The sequence below is a fragment of the Megascapheus bottae genome, chromosome 25 (assembly GCF_031878675.1).
Source record: "Megascapheus bottae isolate mThoBot1 chromosome 25, mThoBot2.hap1, whole genome shotgun sequence".
NCBI classification, from domain to species: Eukaryota; Metazoa; Chordata; class Mammalia; order Rodentia; family Geomyidae; genus Megascapheus; species Megascapheus bottae.
In genome coordinates this window covers 13,257,763-13,273,934 of record NC_143533.1, presented here as the reverse complement: position 1 = coordinate 13,273,934, position 16,172 = coordinate 13,257,763, and the positions used below count along the sequence as shown (strand labels likewise).

General features: G+C 37.6%; 1 protein-coding gene across 10 annotated transcripts in view; it reads right to left on the bottom strand.

Annotated features, from left to right (window-relative positions):
* The window catches only part of Sltm (SAFB like transcription modulator), a 48,360-nt gene that overhangs the window by 14,125 nt on the left and 18,063 nt on the right, over positions 1–16,172 (bottom strand). For 4 of the 10 annotated variants that reach the window (XM_090358306.1, XM_090358309.1, XM_090358311.1 and 1 more), the window contains 5 exons: positions 8,039–8,066; positions 6,269–6,737; positions 5,603–5,652; positions 3,190–3,308; positions 461–610 (listed from right to left, as the gene is read on the bottom strand). In XM_090358306.1, the coding sequence (XP_090214432.1) occupies positions 461–610; positions 3,190–3,308; positions 5,603–5,652; positions 6,269–6,737; positions 8,039–8,066 (816 nt within the window). The remainder of the gene's footprint in view (positions 1–460; positions 611–3,189; positions 3,309–5,602; positions 5,653–6,268; positions 6,738–8,038; positions 8,067–16,172) is intronic. The other 6 variants (XM_090358307.1, XM_090358312.1, XM_090358313.1 and 3 more) reach the window with 2 other exon arrangements.

The following is a 16,172-nucleotide window of genomic DNA, read 5'->3' as shown; positions in this document are numbered from 1 at the left end:
ATGCATAAAAATAAAACTAGTTCTGTGCTGGAAATGTGGCCTAGTGGTAGAATGCTTGCCTAGCATGCATGAAGCCCTGGGTTCCATTCCTCAGTACCCTATAAAAAAAAAGTAGGAACTACCAGAAAAAGCAGGAAATAGCCAGGCGTGGTGTCTCACACCTGTAATCCTAGCCACTCAGGAGGCTGAGCTCTGAGGATCAAGGTTCAAACCAATGCCAGCCACAAAAGAACCTGAGACTCTTATCTCCAATTAGCAACTAGAAAATGGTAAGTGGGGCATAGCTGAGCTAAAGAGCTCAGGGACAGCACCCAGGCCCAGAGTTCAAGCCCCACGACTGACAAAAAACATTTTAAACATTGGTGACATTTGATAGATTTTTACTTTGAATTTTCAGATCAGATTAGAACATGTTCAACATGTACAAACATCCTCTTTTGATCAAGTTAGGCAAGCTTACTTTTTCAACAGAAATCAGCTGTCCATGCAGCTCAGTGCGATGCAGATGTGCAATACACCTGGACACCTCTGTGCTGGAGGACATTGTCACGATGCCATAGCACTTCGCCCCCGGACTGCGAGCGTTTGTAACCACCTTTGCGCTTAACACCTACAAAATGACATTATAGTTTAGGAAAGTTTATAACTTTACAACCAACCCTACTTCTCAACAAACAAAACTTGACTGAGATGATTCAATTTAACGGATCTAGTTAGAATCCTAACTAGTGAGGATGTGGGTTTTATTTCTTTGTATATATTATTATTTTTTATATCATTGTCATTTACCTTGTCAATATGTACTTGGTTCTATTCAATGGAATAATTTAAAGTGTCAAAAAGCAATTCAACCTAACTTTGTCAATCACACCAATCAACAAATCAATCACATCAACCAGTCACATCAATGAACTAATGGCACAATTAACAAAGGCAAAGGAGCCCAGCCAGGCATGTGGCTCACGTCTGTAACCCTAGCTACTCAGGAGGCTGAGATCTGAGGATCATTGTTTAAATCCAGCTCTGGCACTAAAGTCCATGAGACCTTTATATCCAATTAACCACCAGAAAAGGAAGTGGCACGGTGTCTCAAGGGGTAGGGCGGTAGCCTTGAGCCAAAGAGCTCAGAGACAGCGCCCAGGCCCAGAGTTCAAGTCCCAGAGCTGACAGGAAAAAAAACAAAAAACAAAAATTAAACAAATAAAAGTAAAAGAAAAAAAAAACCCAAAGTCAAAGAAACAATTCAGACCAAATCTCCTTACCACAGGCACGCTGTGACTTTCTTAGAGAAAAACCTATGAGTTTTACCAATGAGTTTTAACACTTTCTCATGAATAACTTTATATTTTAAAAATGAGTGAAGAACCAGGCATATGTCAAAACACACACACACACACTCACACAACCTTAAAACTATTACCTCCTCAAATATACCGTAAAACAGTAGAATTTTCCATCTATGTCCTTTAAAATTTTTATCAATACAAGTGATGAAGAATTTCAATTCTAGTTCTAGAACAGAACTATGCTAGAATTGTTCAGAGACAAATCAGGGATGGATGAGGAAAAAGCAAGAACAAGACCAGTTCAGTACAAACAAAAAGGAACACAGACACAATGCCATGAAAAGGTGAACAGAGAGATAAGGAGGATATTTTCAGGATGAGTTGCTAGAAACTACCAGTTTCTCTCAACTCTTGGAAAGGTTGACTTGTTCCCATAGCAATTTAAGCTTCCATACATGGCATTGTTATCAAACGAATGGTATCCTTACAGAGTTATAGTTTTAGTACATATCAACATCAAAGTATTGCGCTGGCTTTTTTTAATATAATAAATAATACATATTGAAAAAAATACTCCATAGCTAATAATGGGACAACTCACTGCCCTTTATCTGTCACTGACTAAACCATCTTTGCTCAGGTGAGTTTCTAATGAAAGATGTTGGGCGTGTGGCTCAAATGGTTCTAGAATGTCTGCCTAGTAAGCACAAAGTCATGGGTACCTCAGTGACTGCCCCCTCTCACAACAAACAGAACCCTCCTAAAGCAAACAGAACAGATTTCCATACCCTCCACTAGTGCCTATGTACCAATATAGATCATGAATCTAATAGACAAGGATGCTATTGAAATAAGGATGCTACAGGAGAGCATTGAAGTTAAAATGAAAAACAGTAGAAAAGATTGGATGTCCTGACAGATATAAATCAATTGCAATTCAATGTAATTGCTATCCTCCACCCCCACCCTTGGTTTGTGGGGCTTGAACTCTTGAGCCTGGGAACTGTTTCTGAGAAATTCCACTCAAGGCTAGTGCTGTACCATTTTGACTCACAGCACCACTTCCTGTTTTCTGCTAGTTAACTGGATGTAAGTGTCTCATAGACTTTGTTATTGAACTGTGATCTTCAGGTCTCAGCCTCTTAAATAGCTAGAATTACAAGCATGAGCTACTGGTGCCTGCTTTTAACTGAACATTCTCTGGCCACTACTGATCTTCTCTTAGGGACAGGTCTCCATTTAAAACACTATAGAGAAAACTTCCAGCATTTCTTTTCTTTTTTTGGCCAGTCCTGGGGCTTGAACTCAGGACCTGAGCATTGTCCTTGGGCTTTCTCAAGGTTAGTGTTCTGCCACTTGAGCCACAGCACCACTTACAGCTTTTTCTATGTTATGTGGTACTGAGGAATTGAACCAGGGTATTCATTTGTGAATGCAAGGCAAGCACTCTACCACTAGGCCAAACTCCCAGCCCCCTACATTTCTCTCAACACTCAAACTCTTCCTTTACAGCCCCTAGAACAACTTCTGATAATTCAACTACATACATGTAAACTTGGTTCATATTCATTTCCCCCCATGTTACACATTCTATTGCCTAATATCAGTCTATTTATATTTTCAAAGTGACCAATTGAGCCTCAACAATATGCTTAAAAAAATTTTAAGTAATCAGAGTTTGAGAGTTAAACGGGTTTAACTTTAAATACAAAGATCCCTGAGACCTACAGTGAGATTAAGTGACAATTCAACTATAATCTATAATTACCTAAAAATCCAACAAATTTTGTATGTAATGCCCTTAAGAGACACAAAACTAGAATTCATTTATGCAATACTGTTTTGAATATAATTCATTTCAAATGCAGATAGGAGAAAGATGGATTAAAAGGTAAAAAGGTACCTTTCCATATTTGCCAAAGAGGTTCTTCAAATCAGCAGCTTTGGTATTAGAAGAAAGTCCACTAACCCAGAGATTTTTAGTTGAGCTTCCACTGCTACCACTAGTACTACTTGTACTTCCTAGAACAGATTTAATATCACATGTTTAAGTATCTTGCTTGGAACTTTTTCTCGTTACAAAATGATAAAGGTTATTATCTTGTCAAAATTGTAAAACCCTTTGACTTCAATTTTGATCATACGGCCTTACTATATTTACAGTCCTATGAATTTGCTATCATTAAAATCAAAGAGTTAATATATAGTGAGGAAATGAATCCAAATATTGTGTATGCTTCCTGTTGTATGAATTTTAAGACAATATGGATTTAAAATAATCAAGTACATGCCTTGGACTTTTTCTGTCAAGTTTAGTAATTTATACTCTACCACTGCACTGAAACAGCCAACCAGGAAGCAGTCCTCTAGGAAGGTACAGACTGCTTAAGTGCTCATCTGTTGTGGGCTTTAGATCCTGAGAAGCTGGAGCGGGAAGAGGGAAAAGTCAAAGGATGGGACAAACCATTTTAGTCATTTAGATGGCTCACAAGAATGGTTACCTGTTAACCTTCTTTCTCTACCAGAGAAAGAATAAGAGAAAAATAGGAGCTACATATAGTTGGTCAATTCTGGATCTACTTCAAAAGGGAAAAAAAAAAAACAACAACAAACCATCACAAGAACTTAGAATTGGAGATTCTGAAACCATTTAGAATAGATAAATGATCCTATGAATCATTTGTCTTTATTTTCCACTCACACATAATGGTTTCATATATAGATGCCATATCTTAGAATAAAAGCATTTCTTTAAAAGAGCTGTGATAGGAGGAACACTATTGTCTATAATTGTTCATGCTATTACATAAAAAGTAGGAGGATAGTAAATAAAAATTCTAATACTTTAAAAAGTTACATGGCTGAAAAATTAGATTTTTATAGGAAGAGATGACTATATAGTTGACTCAATATTTTAATTAATGGCAGATGTTTTTCTCTTCTTTAGGACATTGATCAAAATATGTTTTATCTTATGAAGTGTAATTAGAGGCTTAGGTATCTTCTTTTTCTTTTTTAACCAGTAACACTTGGGCCTTACTACTTACCTAAATACACACTTTAATTTATTTTTACTGATAGAAAAAGGCAATGTTTATTTAATACTACTAAGCTTCTAAATTGAAAGGATAAAATTTTACAACCTGTTGGTATCTTACAAACTAAAAGATGTGGATATTACAACTGTCAATTATCAGCTCAAATTACTATCATTTCCAACTATTAAAACACAACAAAACACACTAAATAAACCATAGTGTATGCATACAATCCTCCTTTAGCCACTTTAGAGATTTTTTAGAACTTCATAGTACCTGAATGTTATATTTTTCCATTAGGATGCTTTATTACAAAATCATTACTTTTCAACTAGCCACAACATGTGTACAAATGAACTATCTATGGGCAAGAGATAACCAATAGCAAAAAGCAAGCAAATACTACACTTTAAAATGTACAGAAATTAAAAAAATTATTTTCTACATAAGAATATCATCAACCCAAAATAAGTTAGGGGATAAATTCTGAAGCATTAAAGTACTGTTCACCATCTATATTAACAGAAGTCTCCCCTGCTTTAAGGAATGAAAGAAATTAAATGTTTTGTTTCCTTTTGTTCTGTTTTGTTTGCTTTAAGGAATGAAAGAAATTAAATGTTTTGTTTCCTTTTGTTCTGTTTTGTTTTGGGCTTGAACTCAGGGTCTGGTTGCTGTCCCTGAGCATTTTTGCTGAAGGCTAGTGCTCTACCACTTGAGCCACAGCTCCACTTCTGGCATTTGGGTGGTTCATTAGAGTCTCACGCTCTATGATGGCTTCAAAACACAACCCTCAGATCTCAGCCTCTTGAGTAGCTAAATTACAGGTATGAGCCATTGACACCTGACTTTTAGGTTTTTTTTTTTTGAATTACCAGACTCTACACATACAAGTATTATGCAGTTTATAGGGAAATGAATGTGGTTGTACACAATGGTTCAAAATCACTGCAATTAAGGAGAAAATATTTCTGAAATTATAATGTAAGAAAAATGAAATACCTATTAATTTGCAGTATGGTTACATGAACATAATAAATTCCCCAGCAAATGAATTAACACACACTTTTACCAGTTTACAAAGTACATAAAATAATGCTTTAATCACAGTTTGCTGGAATGTACCTAAAGACATAAGTTACACAAAGACCATCCAAAGTCCTTACTCTACCAACAACATCTTAAGGACTAAATGTCAAAGGAAATAACCAAACAACAATGTTTCAGTGGAGACTACGGATGGCTATCACTGAAATAAGCGGGGAGGGGGGGGTCCATTACCTTTGTCATCTTTAGAGGATGTCTTGCTGTCTTTAGATTCCTTTGAAGCGCTAGAGACAAATCATTAGAAGAAAATTGAAGGAAAAAAAAACCCAAAACAAAAATCAAACAGTTTGATATTGACTATATTGCAAACTAGTGCTATCATTATTATTATTTTTTTTTTTTTACAAATTAACAATTCCAAAAGCCTAGATTAGATTATTCCAACAAATGGCTCCCTTAGGATCTTGCACTGATTTTCCCCAAGATGCCTGAAGAGCTAGTTTCCTGAGAATTCTATCGAGTGGATATATGGCCATCTTCTCCAGATTTCAGGACTGGGACTTGACTTCATTTTGTGTTCTTAGAACTGACAGTTGTTCATTAACCATCATCAAAGGGTTTTTAAAAATAAAACAAAAAAAAAATCGTCAATTTGAAAAAATAAACAAAAAAAAACACGAAATATATGGTGACAATTCGACAATGCAATCAGTAGAACACACTGCATTATATGAAGATCTTGACATTTTTAAAAAGTAACTTATGACGATCAAAAATATTATAGGCAGGATCATAAGACACTAATTACTGTACATGGTCTTGAAGCCACCCCCTTAATGTAGAGTGATCTTATTGAATGCTGGAATCAGTATCGTAAAGAACTGACATAGAAAAACAAACCTCTTTGCTTGACCAGAGGCCCCAGTAGACGAGGGCCCTTTCTTCAAAGTATCCTTTTCTTTGTCTCCAGATTCTGCTTTCTTAGAACTTTCTCTGGCTTCCTTCTCGACAGGATCACCCTTCACGCAGTCTTCCTTCTTACCATCTTTATGGTTCGCATTCATCTCATAATCCTTGGTTTCCTTCTCCGGGCTCTGTACAATGGCGTCCTGCCCATCTTTTGGCTTACTTGCTTCAGAATCTGTAATTTTCACATTTTTACCTGTTTCTAGGAGGTCATCACCATCAAAATCCAGAGTGATGGCATCTTCAGCCTGGATTGTGACCGAGATGTTGTCATCCTCAGCTTCTTTCACAGTCGAATTAGCTTCCATCTCTTCGTGAGCTGTGTGATCAGCCTCAGCTAGGTTCCCTTCTGAAGGAAGAGGTTTAGATACTTCTTGTGTACCATCACCAGAACCTGCTATATCTAAGAGGATTTAACAGGAATAAATATGGCAAAACAAGAAGTTTATAAACAATTTCATATTCATAAGCTAGAATAGGACCTAGAAAATATAAAGCCAGTTATTAGCACTGATGGAAGATTAAGGGGGGAAAAAACACAAGGGAATTAACTAATATAAACAATCCTTTACCCAGGATCACTTATTCTTCATGGGAAAAAAATGATCTCTACATACAAACACCACACAACATAGTGAGAAAGTGGCTCCATCCTGAAGATACTAGCTCTTCATTTGTGGTTAGAAATTAATGGTATATGACAATTTTTTTTCCTCCATGGGATAATGACAAATGTGCAGATTTGTTATTCGATGTTTCCATCATCTTGGGACTTAATCCTTGGGGCCTTCAGAAATCCTTTAGGGACTTCTTGGAAGCTCACAGTCTGATGATAATCGTCTTCCAAGTATTTCAGGGACCATCTTTTTCAGTCTTCTATTCCTGGGTAGTCCACAATGGGATGGAAGCTGCGTTGGAAAGCTCTGAAGATGCATCTAGGGAATGGTTCTTTCTGGTCTTCATCCTGTGTCACTAGCCTGTGGTTACCATTTTCAAAGATGTCTCACATTATTCCGAGAGGTAAGATAGGCCTCAGGAGATGCGATTTTCAAGTCAGTAGCTCTACTTCATCATTGCTTCTAGGTTTTTTGATTCTGCTTTGCGGAGATGACTGTTCCATGTCCTTTCTAGTCCAAAGTAGGATCCTTTGACTTCTGTCCAAGAACTCAACCTCATAGTGACCACGTACATGTATGACTATTGCTGACCCTGAAACTGTTTTAGATGAAACAGTTCTCCTAAATGACTCAAAACTGTCAGAAGACTGTATGGAAGTTCTCTAAGCAGCAAACACAATGTCAGTTTTCTGGTCATTTGCCATTTTTAGAACTAGTGTAAAACTCATTGAGACTCTCCAATATGAGTATAAGTTATTGCATGTAAGAGTTACTGCAGTGCCAATCTCAAGGATATAGTTGACTTACCGTATGCTAGAAGTCAGTTTTAAAATAAAGTCAAAATTAAAGTTAAATATGTCAGTGACAGCTAGAATAATTGATATGTACTATTAAGTTAGATTATATCTTAAGTATGCAAAAAAGTAAAACCAATTGAAAATTAAATCAAGATGCTCACTTAATTCACTAAACTGATAAATTTGAAAATAAATGTATTGCTTTAAAAATAGGATTTCAGATAAGGATGTTTTATATCTTTTACTTTTCTAAATGTCAGCAATTTTTAAACTCTACTTATCAAACATACCTTTCTCACTCTCTTCTTCCTCACCATCCTGAAATTCAAAGAATAATCAAATGTAAAATGAATTCACATAAAACTAATTTTTATAACAGCATACATGTGCATGTGCACACACGCGCACATGTGTACACATACACATCAGCCAAGTTAAACTGGTGGATTAGGACTTATTACTAACAAATAGGGCAGTCCAGTCAGAACCAAGACCTACTTAACACAAGCTTTGTCTTTAGATTTTTAGAAAAAAATCAGGCAAATCTGTCAATGAGTATACATCAATATTATTTAAATCTACTTTATATATACTCAAAATTGAACATATATCAAAGAGCTAACCAATGAAAATGACTAACATGATTGGTTTATATCACTCAATTCACAGGTATTCTTAATATACACTATTCAAAAATATTCTTTGTAATTATTTATTTTATTAAACATTATTTTCTACCATTAGTCTTGATATATATTATACCACAAAGTATAACCTGTAGACACAGACTCTCAAAGGTTTGAATACACATTAACAAAACAAAACCAACAAAACAACACTCCTCTTTTAAGCATTTCAGACAAGGAGAATGATGACTATAGAGCAGTGAATTCTAGATTAGTCATGTATCTTGTTTAAAAAATATAGTTCATAAGCTGCAACAGATATATAGGCAATTAGGCAATAGAAAAATGGTATCTGAGCCAGGTGCCAATGGCTCACATCCATTAATCTTAGCTAATCGGGTCCCAAAAATGGAAGATGAAGGTTCAAGGCCAGCCCAGATTCTATTTTCCAGATTCTATTTCCAAAACAACCAGGAAAAAGCTGAGCTGGACACGTGGCTCAAGTGGCAGAGCACCAGCTGAACAAGCAAGCACTAATGGTAACCAAAAACTAAGTACCAGCTCCTTTCTTTAAAAGTTTTCAATTTTGAAGTATTTAATATTTTAACTTAAAACTAAAATTAAGTACATAATACCTTGAAAATAGGAATGTCACAAAAGGAAACTTTCTGCTTTTGCTTTATTAAGTACTGTGAAAATTAATGTACCAAGATGAAGCTTGCAAAGCTTGATCTAACATTTTTTCCTTTCAAGACTCTTTCAATTTACTAAAAGGGCTAAATACACTGGGATGTCTTAATGATTATTTAAAAAGGGGACAAATAAATTAAGGATGCAAACTGACTCTCCTTTATCTACTTGAAATGCCAACAGCACACCAACTCTGTCTTCTTTTACAACAAGGTCACGAAGAAGAGGTTCAAATTGTTTGCTACTTAAAGGAGTAAAATTGAAAGAAAAAAAAAAAAAGATGTGAAACAAAACAAAAAAAAGACCCTAAAACAAAAAAAAGACCCTTTCTGTTGTAGTCTGTCAATTAGAAACATTGTGTCTAGTTGCTCTAGTGACTGGTGAGGTCTGCCTGTCTTACTTTGTTGAGGCCTTTCTAGGCATTTCTTAGTAACTCTATATCTTTTGATCCATCACAAAGTGCTTACACTGGCCTTACTACATATCCTTAAGCATATAAATATGTTTCTAATTCTAGGAAACAAAAGCACAGAAGCACAGAAATAGTAAGAATAATGAACCACACAGGTAGACAGCACAGATTTGCTTTACTGTGCAGTGTGTGTGAAGAAAACAGCACTCCAAGGGTAAAGCAAAGTCCTAAAGAAGCCCCAAGTTCCTGGGAGATGTTCTGAAAGTACTGTCCCAAAGGCGCTGCTAGAGTGGTGGATCCACAGAAGAGATGGCCAGCTGGAAGAAAGGAGCCTGAGGAGGATACAGTGGTTTTCAACACATGCTTAGAGAACTTTTGCAGTGAACCAGGTTTCAACCCAGTGAACATTTTTTTTTTTTTTTTTGCCAGTCCTGGCCTTGAGCTCAGGGCCTGAGCACTGTCCTTGGACTTTCTCAAGGCTAGAGCTCTACCACTTGAGCCTCAGCACCACTTCTGGCTTTTTTTTTTTCTATGTATGTGGTACCGAGGAATCGAACCCGCGTCTTCGTGCATGCTAGGCAAGCACTTAACCACTAGGCCAAACTCCCGGCCCCCAGTGAACATATTTTTTATTTATTTTTTAGTTGATGTGATGATAGTGTGGCTTTCCAAAATGAGCAGATATTTGTCAAAAAAATCTTTTCAATCTTCTTCTGTCAGGAATGGAGGGGGAGAGAAGGGACACTTGTGCTATTCTAAGTTCCTGGGAATGAACATGAGGGGTAGGTTGTGTTGCTAGTAAAGACCTGAGGTGAATGGGGGAGACACAGTTGGCATCCCACTGCCCAGGCTGTGCCTCTTTCCTGCCAAGCTGGGTTCCTTCAGCCTGCCACGCACCCCTGGTAATGTTAGTGATGGTGATAGGGTCTCATGATTTCCTGCTGCTGAAGATGATGTGTATTAGAGATAGATGCTATCTATGCCAGTACACAGGTGCCATGAAGGGTGTCAGGGTGTCAGCTCTGGAGTGAGCCACCCACCTCAATTTGTACAACAGTACTGACACACAGGGATACACTCATTACTGTTCAAGTATTCTATGTTAAAAGTTGTGTTTAATTTCTAACATTAAAAAAAGCAAAAGAAAAAAAAAATTGGTGCTAAACCTCTGAGCACGCTCAGTGAGACTGGTCATGCAAGCATTTACAGTGCCATGCTCCTCAAGCCTATTTTTCTTGTAGAAATGTTGCCCTATTTGTCTTCCCCAATGTATAATTCCTTTTATTTTATTGAGGGTGGGGTTGGTTTCCTGCCATTTAAGAAAATGAACAGAAAAATTTTAAACCCAAGATATGGGGGGAAAAATCTGCACAAGAATCGGGCTGGTTAAGCCCGGCACCACACTGAAGTGGGCTCAGTGGTTTTGGAGTGAAGTAGCCTTACTCCCTGCACATCCCCTTATGCTCCCACACGAGTATAGCCATGGAGAAGCTTGGTTGGGTTCCTCTTGACTTGTCAAGAGGGCCCAGGAGTCAGCCAATGGAAACTCTTTGGCCCCATAAGGAATTGGCACTTTCAATGCCCATCCTGACCAAGGCCTAGTCAGAAAGAAGTCTGGAAGTGCTTGGCTATTGTCACCTCATGGAAACATGTGGCTCTCAGGAAAACTACAATGTGGTTCATCCATGTGGCAGCTTTGCATAGGGAGGAGCAGCTCTGAACTGGAACTGAACTGCCTTCCCCATACTTTTCAAAACATTCATGAGGGTGGCCAGTCCATGCTAAATGAGTGGTAGGCTAAGAACAGGGAATGTTTTCTGCCCAATGTTTCCTTTGTCCTTGGGCCACTTGAGCTTAACAGTAGATAACCACTGCTATCAAGAAACCAGCCCAACTTTGCTAGCGTGGTTCACTGTTTCATCCCTAGCTGTGAGTGCCTTTTTGGTCTGGAAAGTTGGCTTGTCTCATCATACCCACAGCTAGAACATTCTCTGTAATTATGAATTGTGCTTGTTTTACATGAACTAAAAGAGAATGTCTTTGATCACTAGAGTTTGTCAGTGTTGGATTATCTGTTTCAGCTGTGAGGTTCTTATACTTTTTTTGCTCCATAATATCAAAACAATTCATGTTAGAGACCTTTCATGTGAAAGGTTTGTAGTTGAGACATATTTTACTGTTTTGTTTTTTTTTTTTTTTTGCCAGTCCTGGGCTTGAGCTCAGGGCCTGATCACTGTCCTTGGACTTTCTCAAGGCTAGAGCTCTACCACTTGAGCCTCAGCACCACTTCCAGCTTTTTCTATGTATGTGGTACCGAGGAATCGAACCCGGGTCTTCATGCATGCTAGGCAAGCACTCTACCACTAGGCCAAACTCCCGGCCTTACTGTTTATAATAAAAATAATCTATACAAAAAAAAGAAGCCCCAAGTTCCTTGTAATAAAGAAATGAACCAAGAACCAAAAGACAATGAGAATTTTTTCCTGACTAAAAATACATATGCACAGTTATGCAATTTATTTGAAAATAATCTTCCCATTGAAGAGAGTCCTCTAACCACTTTAGAATTTCCCTTTAAAAAATAAAAGTATCTTACCTATTTATAAAAAAAGCAAATGCCCTAGAAGGTAAGTCCTCATGTTGTTTCTCTTTGGAGTAAGATCTACAACTCTTAACTCCTTTATTTTCATTTCTTCCTGGGAACAGTAAAGTCTACTAAAGTGTCAAAGTCAAGCCTGATGTTTATTTCTCAGCCAAGTGTGTTACACTGCATATGGCTATAGCTTAATAACTTAAGCTTCCAAGCCCAAGGTTTGGCTTTAATTAGATTTTAATTAGATATATTCTTTTTTTTTGCCAGCACTGGGCTTAAGCTCAGGGCCTGAGCACTGTCCTTGGATTTTCTAAAGGCTAGAGCTCTACCACTTGAGCCTCAACACCACTTCCAGCTTTTTTTTCTATGCATGTGGTACTGAGAATCGAACCCGGGCCTTCATGCATGCTAGGCAAACACTTTACCACTAGGCCAAACTCCAGGCCCAAAGTAGATATATTCTTGGACATAAGTAATATGCAATTCTTTTTTCTTTTATTTTTCTTTCTTCTTTTTTCTTCTCAGTCCTGGGCCTTGAACTCAGGGCCTGAGCACTCTCCTGGGGCTTTCTCAAGGCTCTACCACTTGAGCCACAGTACCACTTATGGCTTTTTTCTATGTATTTGGTACCGAGGAATCGAACCCGGGTCTCTGTGCATGCTAGGCAAGCACTCTACCAGTAGGCCAAACTCTTGGCCCCAGATTAATTCTCACACATTTTATTTCTTTATTTAATTTCGCCAGTCCTGGAGCTTGAATTCAGGGCCTGGGTCTTGTCCCTGAGCATCTTTTGCTCAAGGCTAGCATTCTACCCCTTAAGTTACAGCGCCACTTCCAGCTTTTTCTGTGTATGTGATACTGAATAATCGAACCCAGGGCTTCACACATGCTCAGCAAGCATTTTACCACTAGGCCATATTCCCAGCCCTACACATTTTTTTTCTTTTATTAAAAAAATTATTAACATTGATTTTTATATCATATTTCAAGTGATGTGTTTAACAAACAAGTATTCAAGAAGGGAATCTCTATATACAATCATTGGCACCTAGATTTTAGAACATAATTAAAATTAGGCTGAGGGTTTGAATGTCATAGATACATATTAATCTATATAATAAAACATTATGTCTATAGTCATAAATGTTTATGTCTATGTAGTTGTGTTTATATTTCCAATACCATGTCCATAGCATTGGGTACACAAATATTGAGTCCTCACTCTTGTACTATTTGGATTTAATAGCCACATATTAAGGATACTATGCGCTTTTTGTTCCTTTGGTCTCAACTTATCTCACTCAACATGACTCCTACACATATTTTTTAAACCAAGTAATAGAAGAGTAAATTAGAACTTCTTTTTTTTTTTTTTTTTTGCCAGTCCTGGGCTTGAGCTCAGGGCCTGAGCACTGTCCTTGGACTTTCTCAAGGCTAGAGCTCTACCACTTGAGCCTCAGCACCACTTCCGGCTTTTTTTTTCTATGTATGTGGTACTGAGGAATCGAACCCGGGTCTTCATGCATGCTAGGCAAACACTTTAACCACTAGGCCAAACTCCCGGCCCCAAATTAGAACTTCTTAAGCTAATAAGGCAATAGGGTGAAGGAAATGGTTTTGAGTGTCTTGTCTCATGCCACTGACTTTTGAATTGCATTCATATTTTTTAACCCTTATAAAACTAGATTCAAATTCTGTTTTTTTTTTTTCCACTAGGCCAAACTCCTGGCCCTAGATTCAAATTCCTAAACATTTGTTTTGAAATGATTTTAGATTCAAAAAATGTGAAAGATTAGTTCAAAAATAACCAAGTATTGAAAATAAATGAAACAAATAAATGATTTGATATGGTTACACAGAGCAACATTATAGTGTGTTCCATCCTTATCACAGATGAAAAGTATAAACCCTGAATCTGATAGCAAGTCCACAGATAATAAGCAACTTACCCATTTACAATAAAGGTAGATGCATGATACATGGAATCAGTATACTTTGGAAGCTCTAGAATAGGAGGTGGCAACTATACCAGATGCATGGTTTTTGTAAATATTTCTACTGAAGCACAGCCATACTCATTCATCTCTGAGTTATTAAGCAGTTGTGACATATATCATACAGCTCATAAATGCCAAAACATTTTTTGGCTGGCCCTTAAGGATTTTGCCAAACCCTGCTTTATAAAATAATCAACTCCAGGGCTGGGAGTTTGGTGTAGTGGTAGAGTGCTTGCCTAGCACACACAAAGACCTGGGTTCAATTCCTTGGTATCATATACATAGAAAAAAGCCAGAAATGGTACTGTGGCTCAATTGGCAGAATGCTAACCTTGAAGGAAAAAAGCCCGACAGTGCTCAGGCTCTGAGTTCAAGCCCCAGGACTGGCATAAAAAAATTAATAAATTTTATACACACACACACACACACACACACACACACACACACACATAATCAACTCCAGGTTTTCAAGAAATAAAAGCGTGAAAAAAAGAATACCTACAGAGAGGTTGGGAATATGGCTTATTGATAAGAGTGCTAGCCTTGAGCAAAAAGAAGCTCAGAGATAGCACCCAGGCCCTGAGTTCCAGTCCTCTGGGTGGGGGGGGCAACTTATAGATTAAAAGAAAATCACAATGTATAGGTCTTATTTAAATCTAGATTCAAACAAGGGCTACAAAATTAAAAAAAAAAAACCCACAGCTGATTGACTAACTGGATCAAGCTATGTATTTGTAATATTAATATTAATGATGCTAGCTAGCATCATTTTATCTCTTAGAGATAATATAAATCATAAAAGATAAATGATTTCTGAGAAATAATATGAAGTAAAAATTTTCAAGGGATACAATCCTTGTCTCAAAATACCGCACAAAGCAGAAGAAGGCAGAAGTGAAGGTGCAGAGGAAAACAGGCCTGGCCAGGAGGTGATAGTAGCTGAAGCAGATTAGTGAGTACATACAGTGTAGCACCCTTAACGAATACAGTAATATACTCAGGACATATATTGAGAAGCATTAGATCATGTAAAATTTAGATAAATTATGTTTGTATACATGTTCCACAATGCATTATGTATAAAGACAAAAAAGTTTTGTTGTTTTGTTTTCTACCTGCGGGCAGGGTCTTACCATCTATCTCAGATCGGCCTTCAATTTATGACTCTTCTGCCTCAGACTCCCAAGTACACTACTACCCCTGGCTAGATGGTCATTTCACTTAAAAAAAAAAAAGTCTCTAAAAGAAGTAACCCCAATATGGGGTACAAAATGGCTACATATTACATTCTGATACAATATCTACATCATGGGGCTGGGAGTTTGGTCTAGTGGTACAGTGCTTGCCTAGCATGCACGAAGACCCCGGTTTGATTCCTCGGTATCACATACATAGAAAAAGCTGGAAGTGATGCTGAGGCTCAAGTGGTAGAGTGCTAAGCCTTGAGAAAGTCCAAGGTCAGTGCTCAGGCCCTGAGCCCAAGCCCAGGACTGGCAAAAAAACCAAACAAACAATATCTACATCATGTCCTCTGAAAAGAAGTAAGCAACTAATCTTTCTCTATCAGGATGGAGTGGGAAGACTCTTTCCCTTTAATTTTGCAAAACTTAGAAAAAGGGTTTTGTTCATCAAGAGACTTTATATCTATCAGAAGAAAAAAAGGTTACAGCAATCTATTACAAATGGACATCAGCAGATAAGAGACTGTCACACAACTCACAACCTGCACAACTGAAGGTGTGGTCTTTGGTGAAATTTAAAAGCTAGTTGCCAAAGACATGAAGAACGCAGTTCAAAAAACGTACTCTTCCTAGTGGAAAGCACATCTTCACCTATGGCTGCTCTAAAAATGTCCCTTCTCCTCCTAACTACTTCCCTGGTTTTGGTGCTAACCCGCATGCCCAAGGCAAAAGAACTTTAGACAGGCAGAGCAGCAATGTGAACATGGCCCCCCTACATGCTTGGCCAGAAAACACTTTGGAGGAAAAGATACATGCCACTATCATTCTTTCATCTAAACCTAGTAAACCACCTCCTCGAAAGTTTAGTGCTGAAAAGAGGGCCTTTAAAAAGGGACTCGAGAGGCTGGGGGTTTAGCCTAGTGGT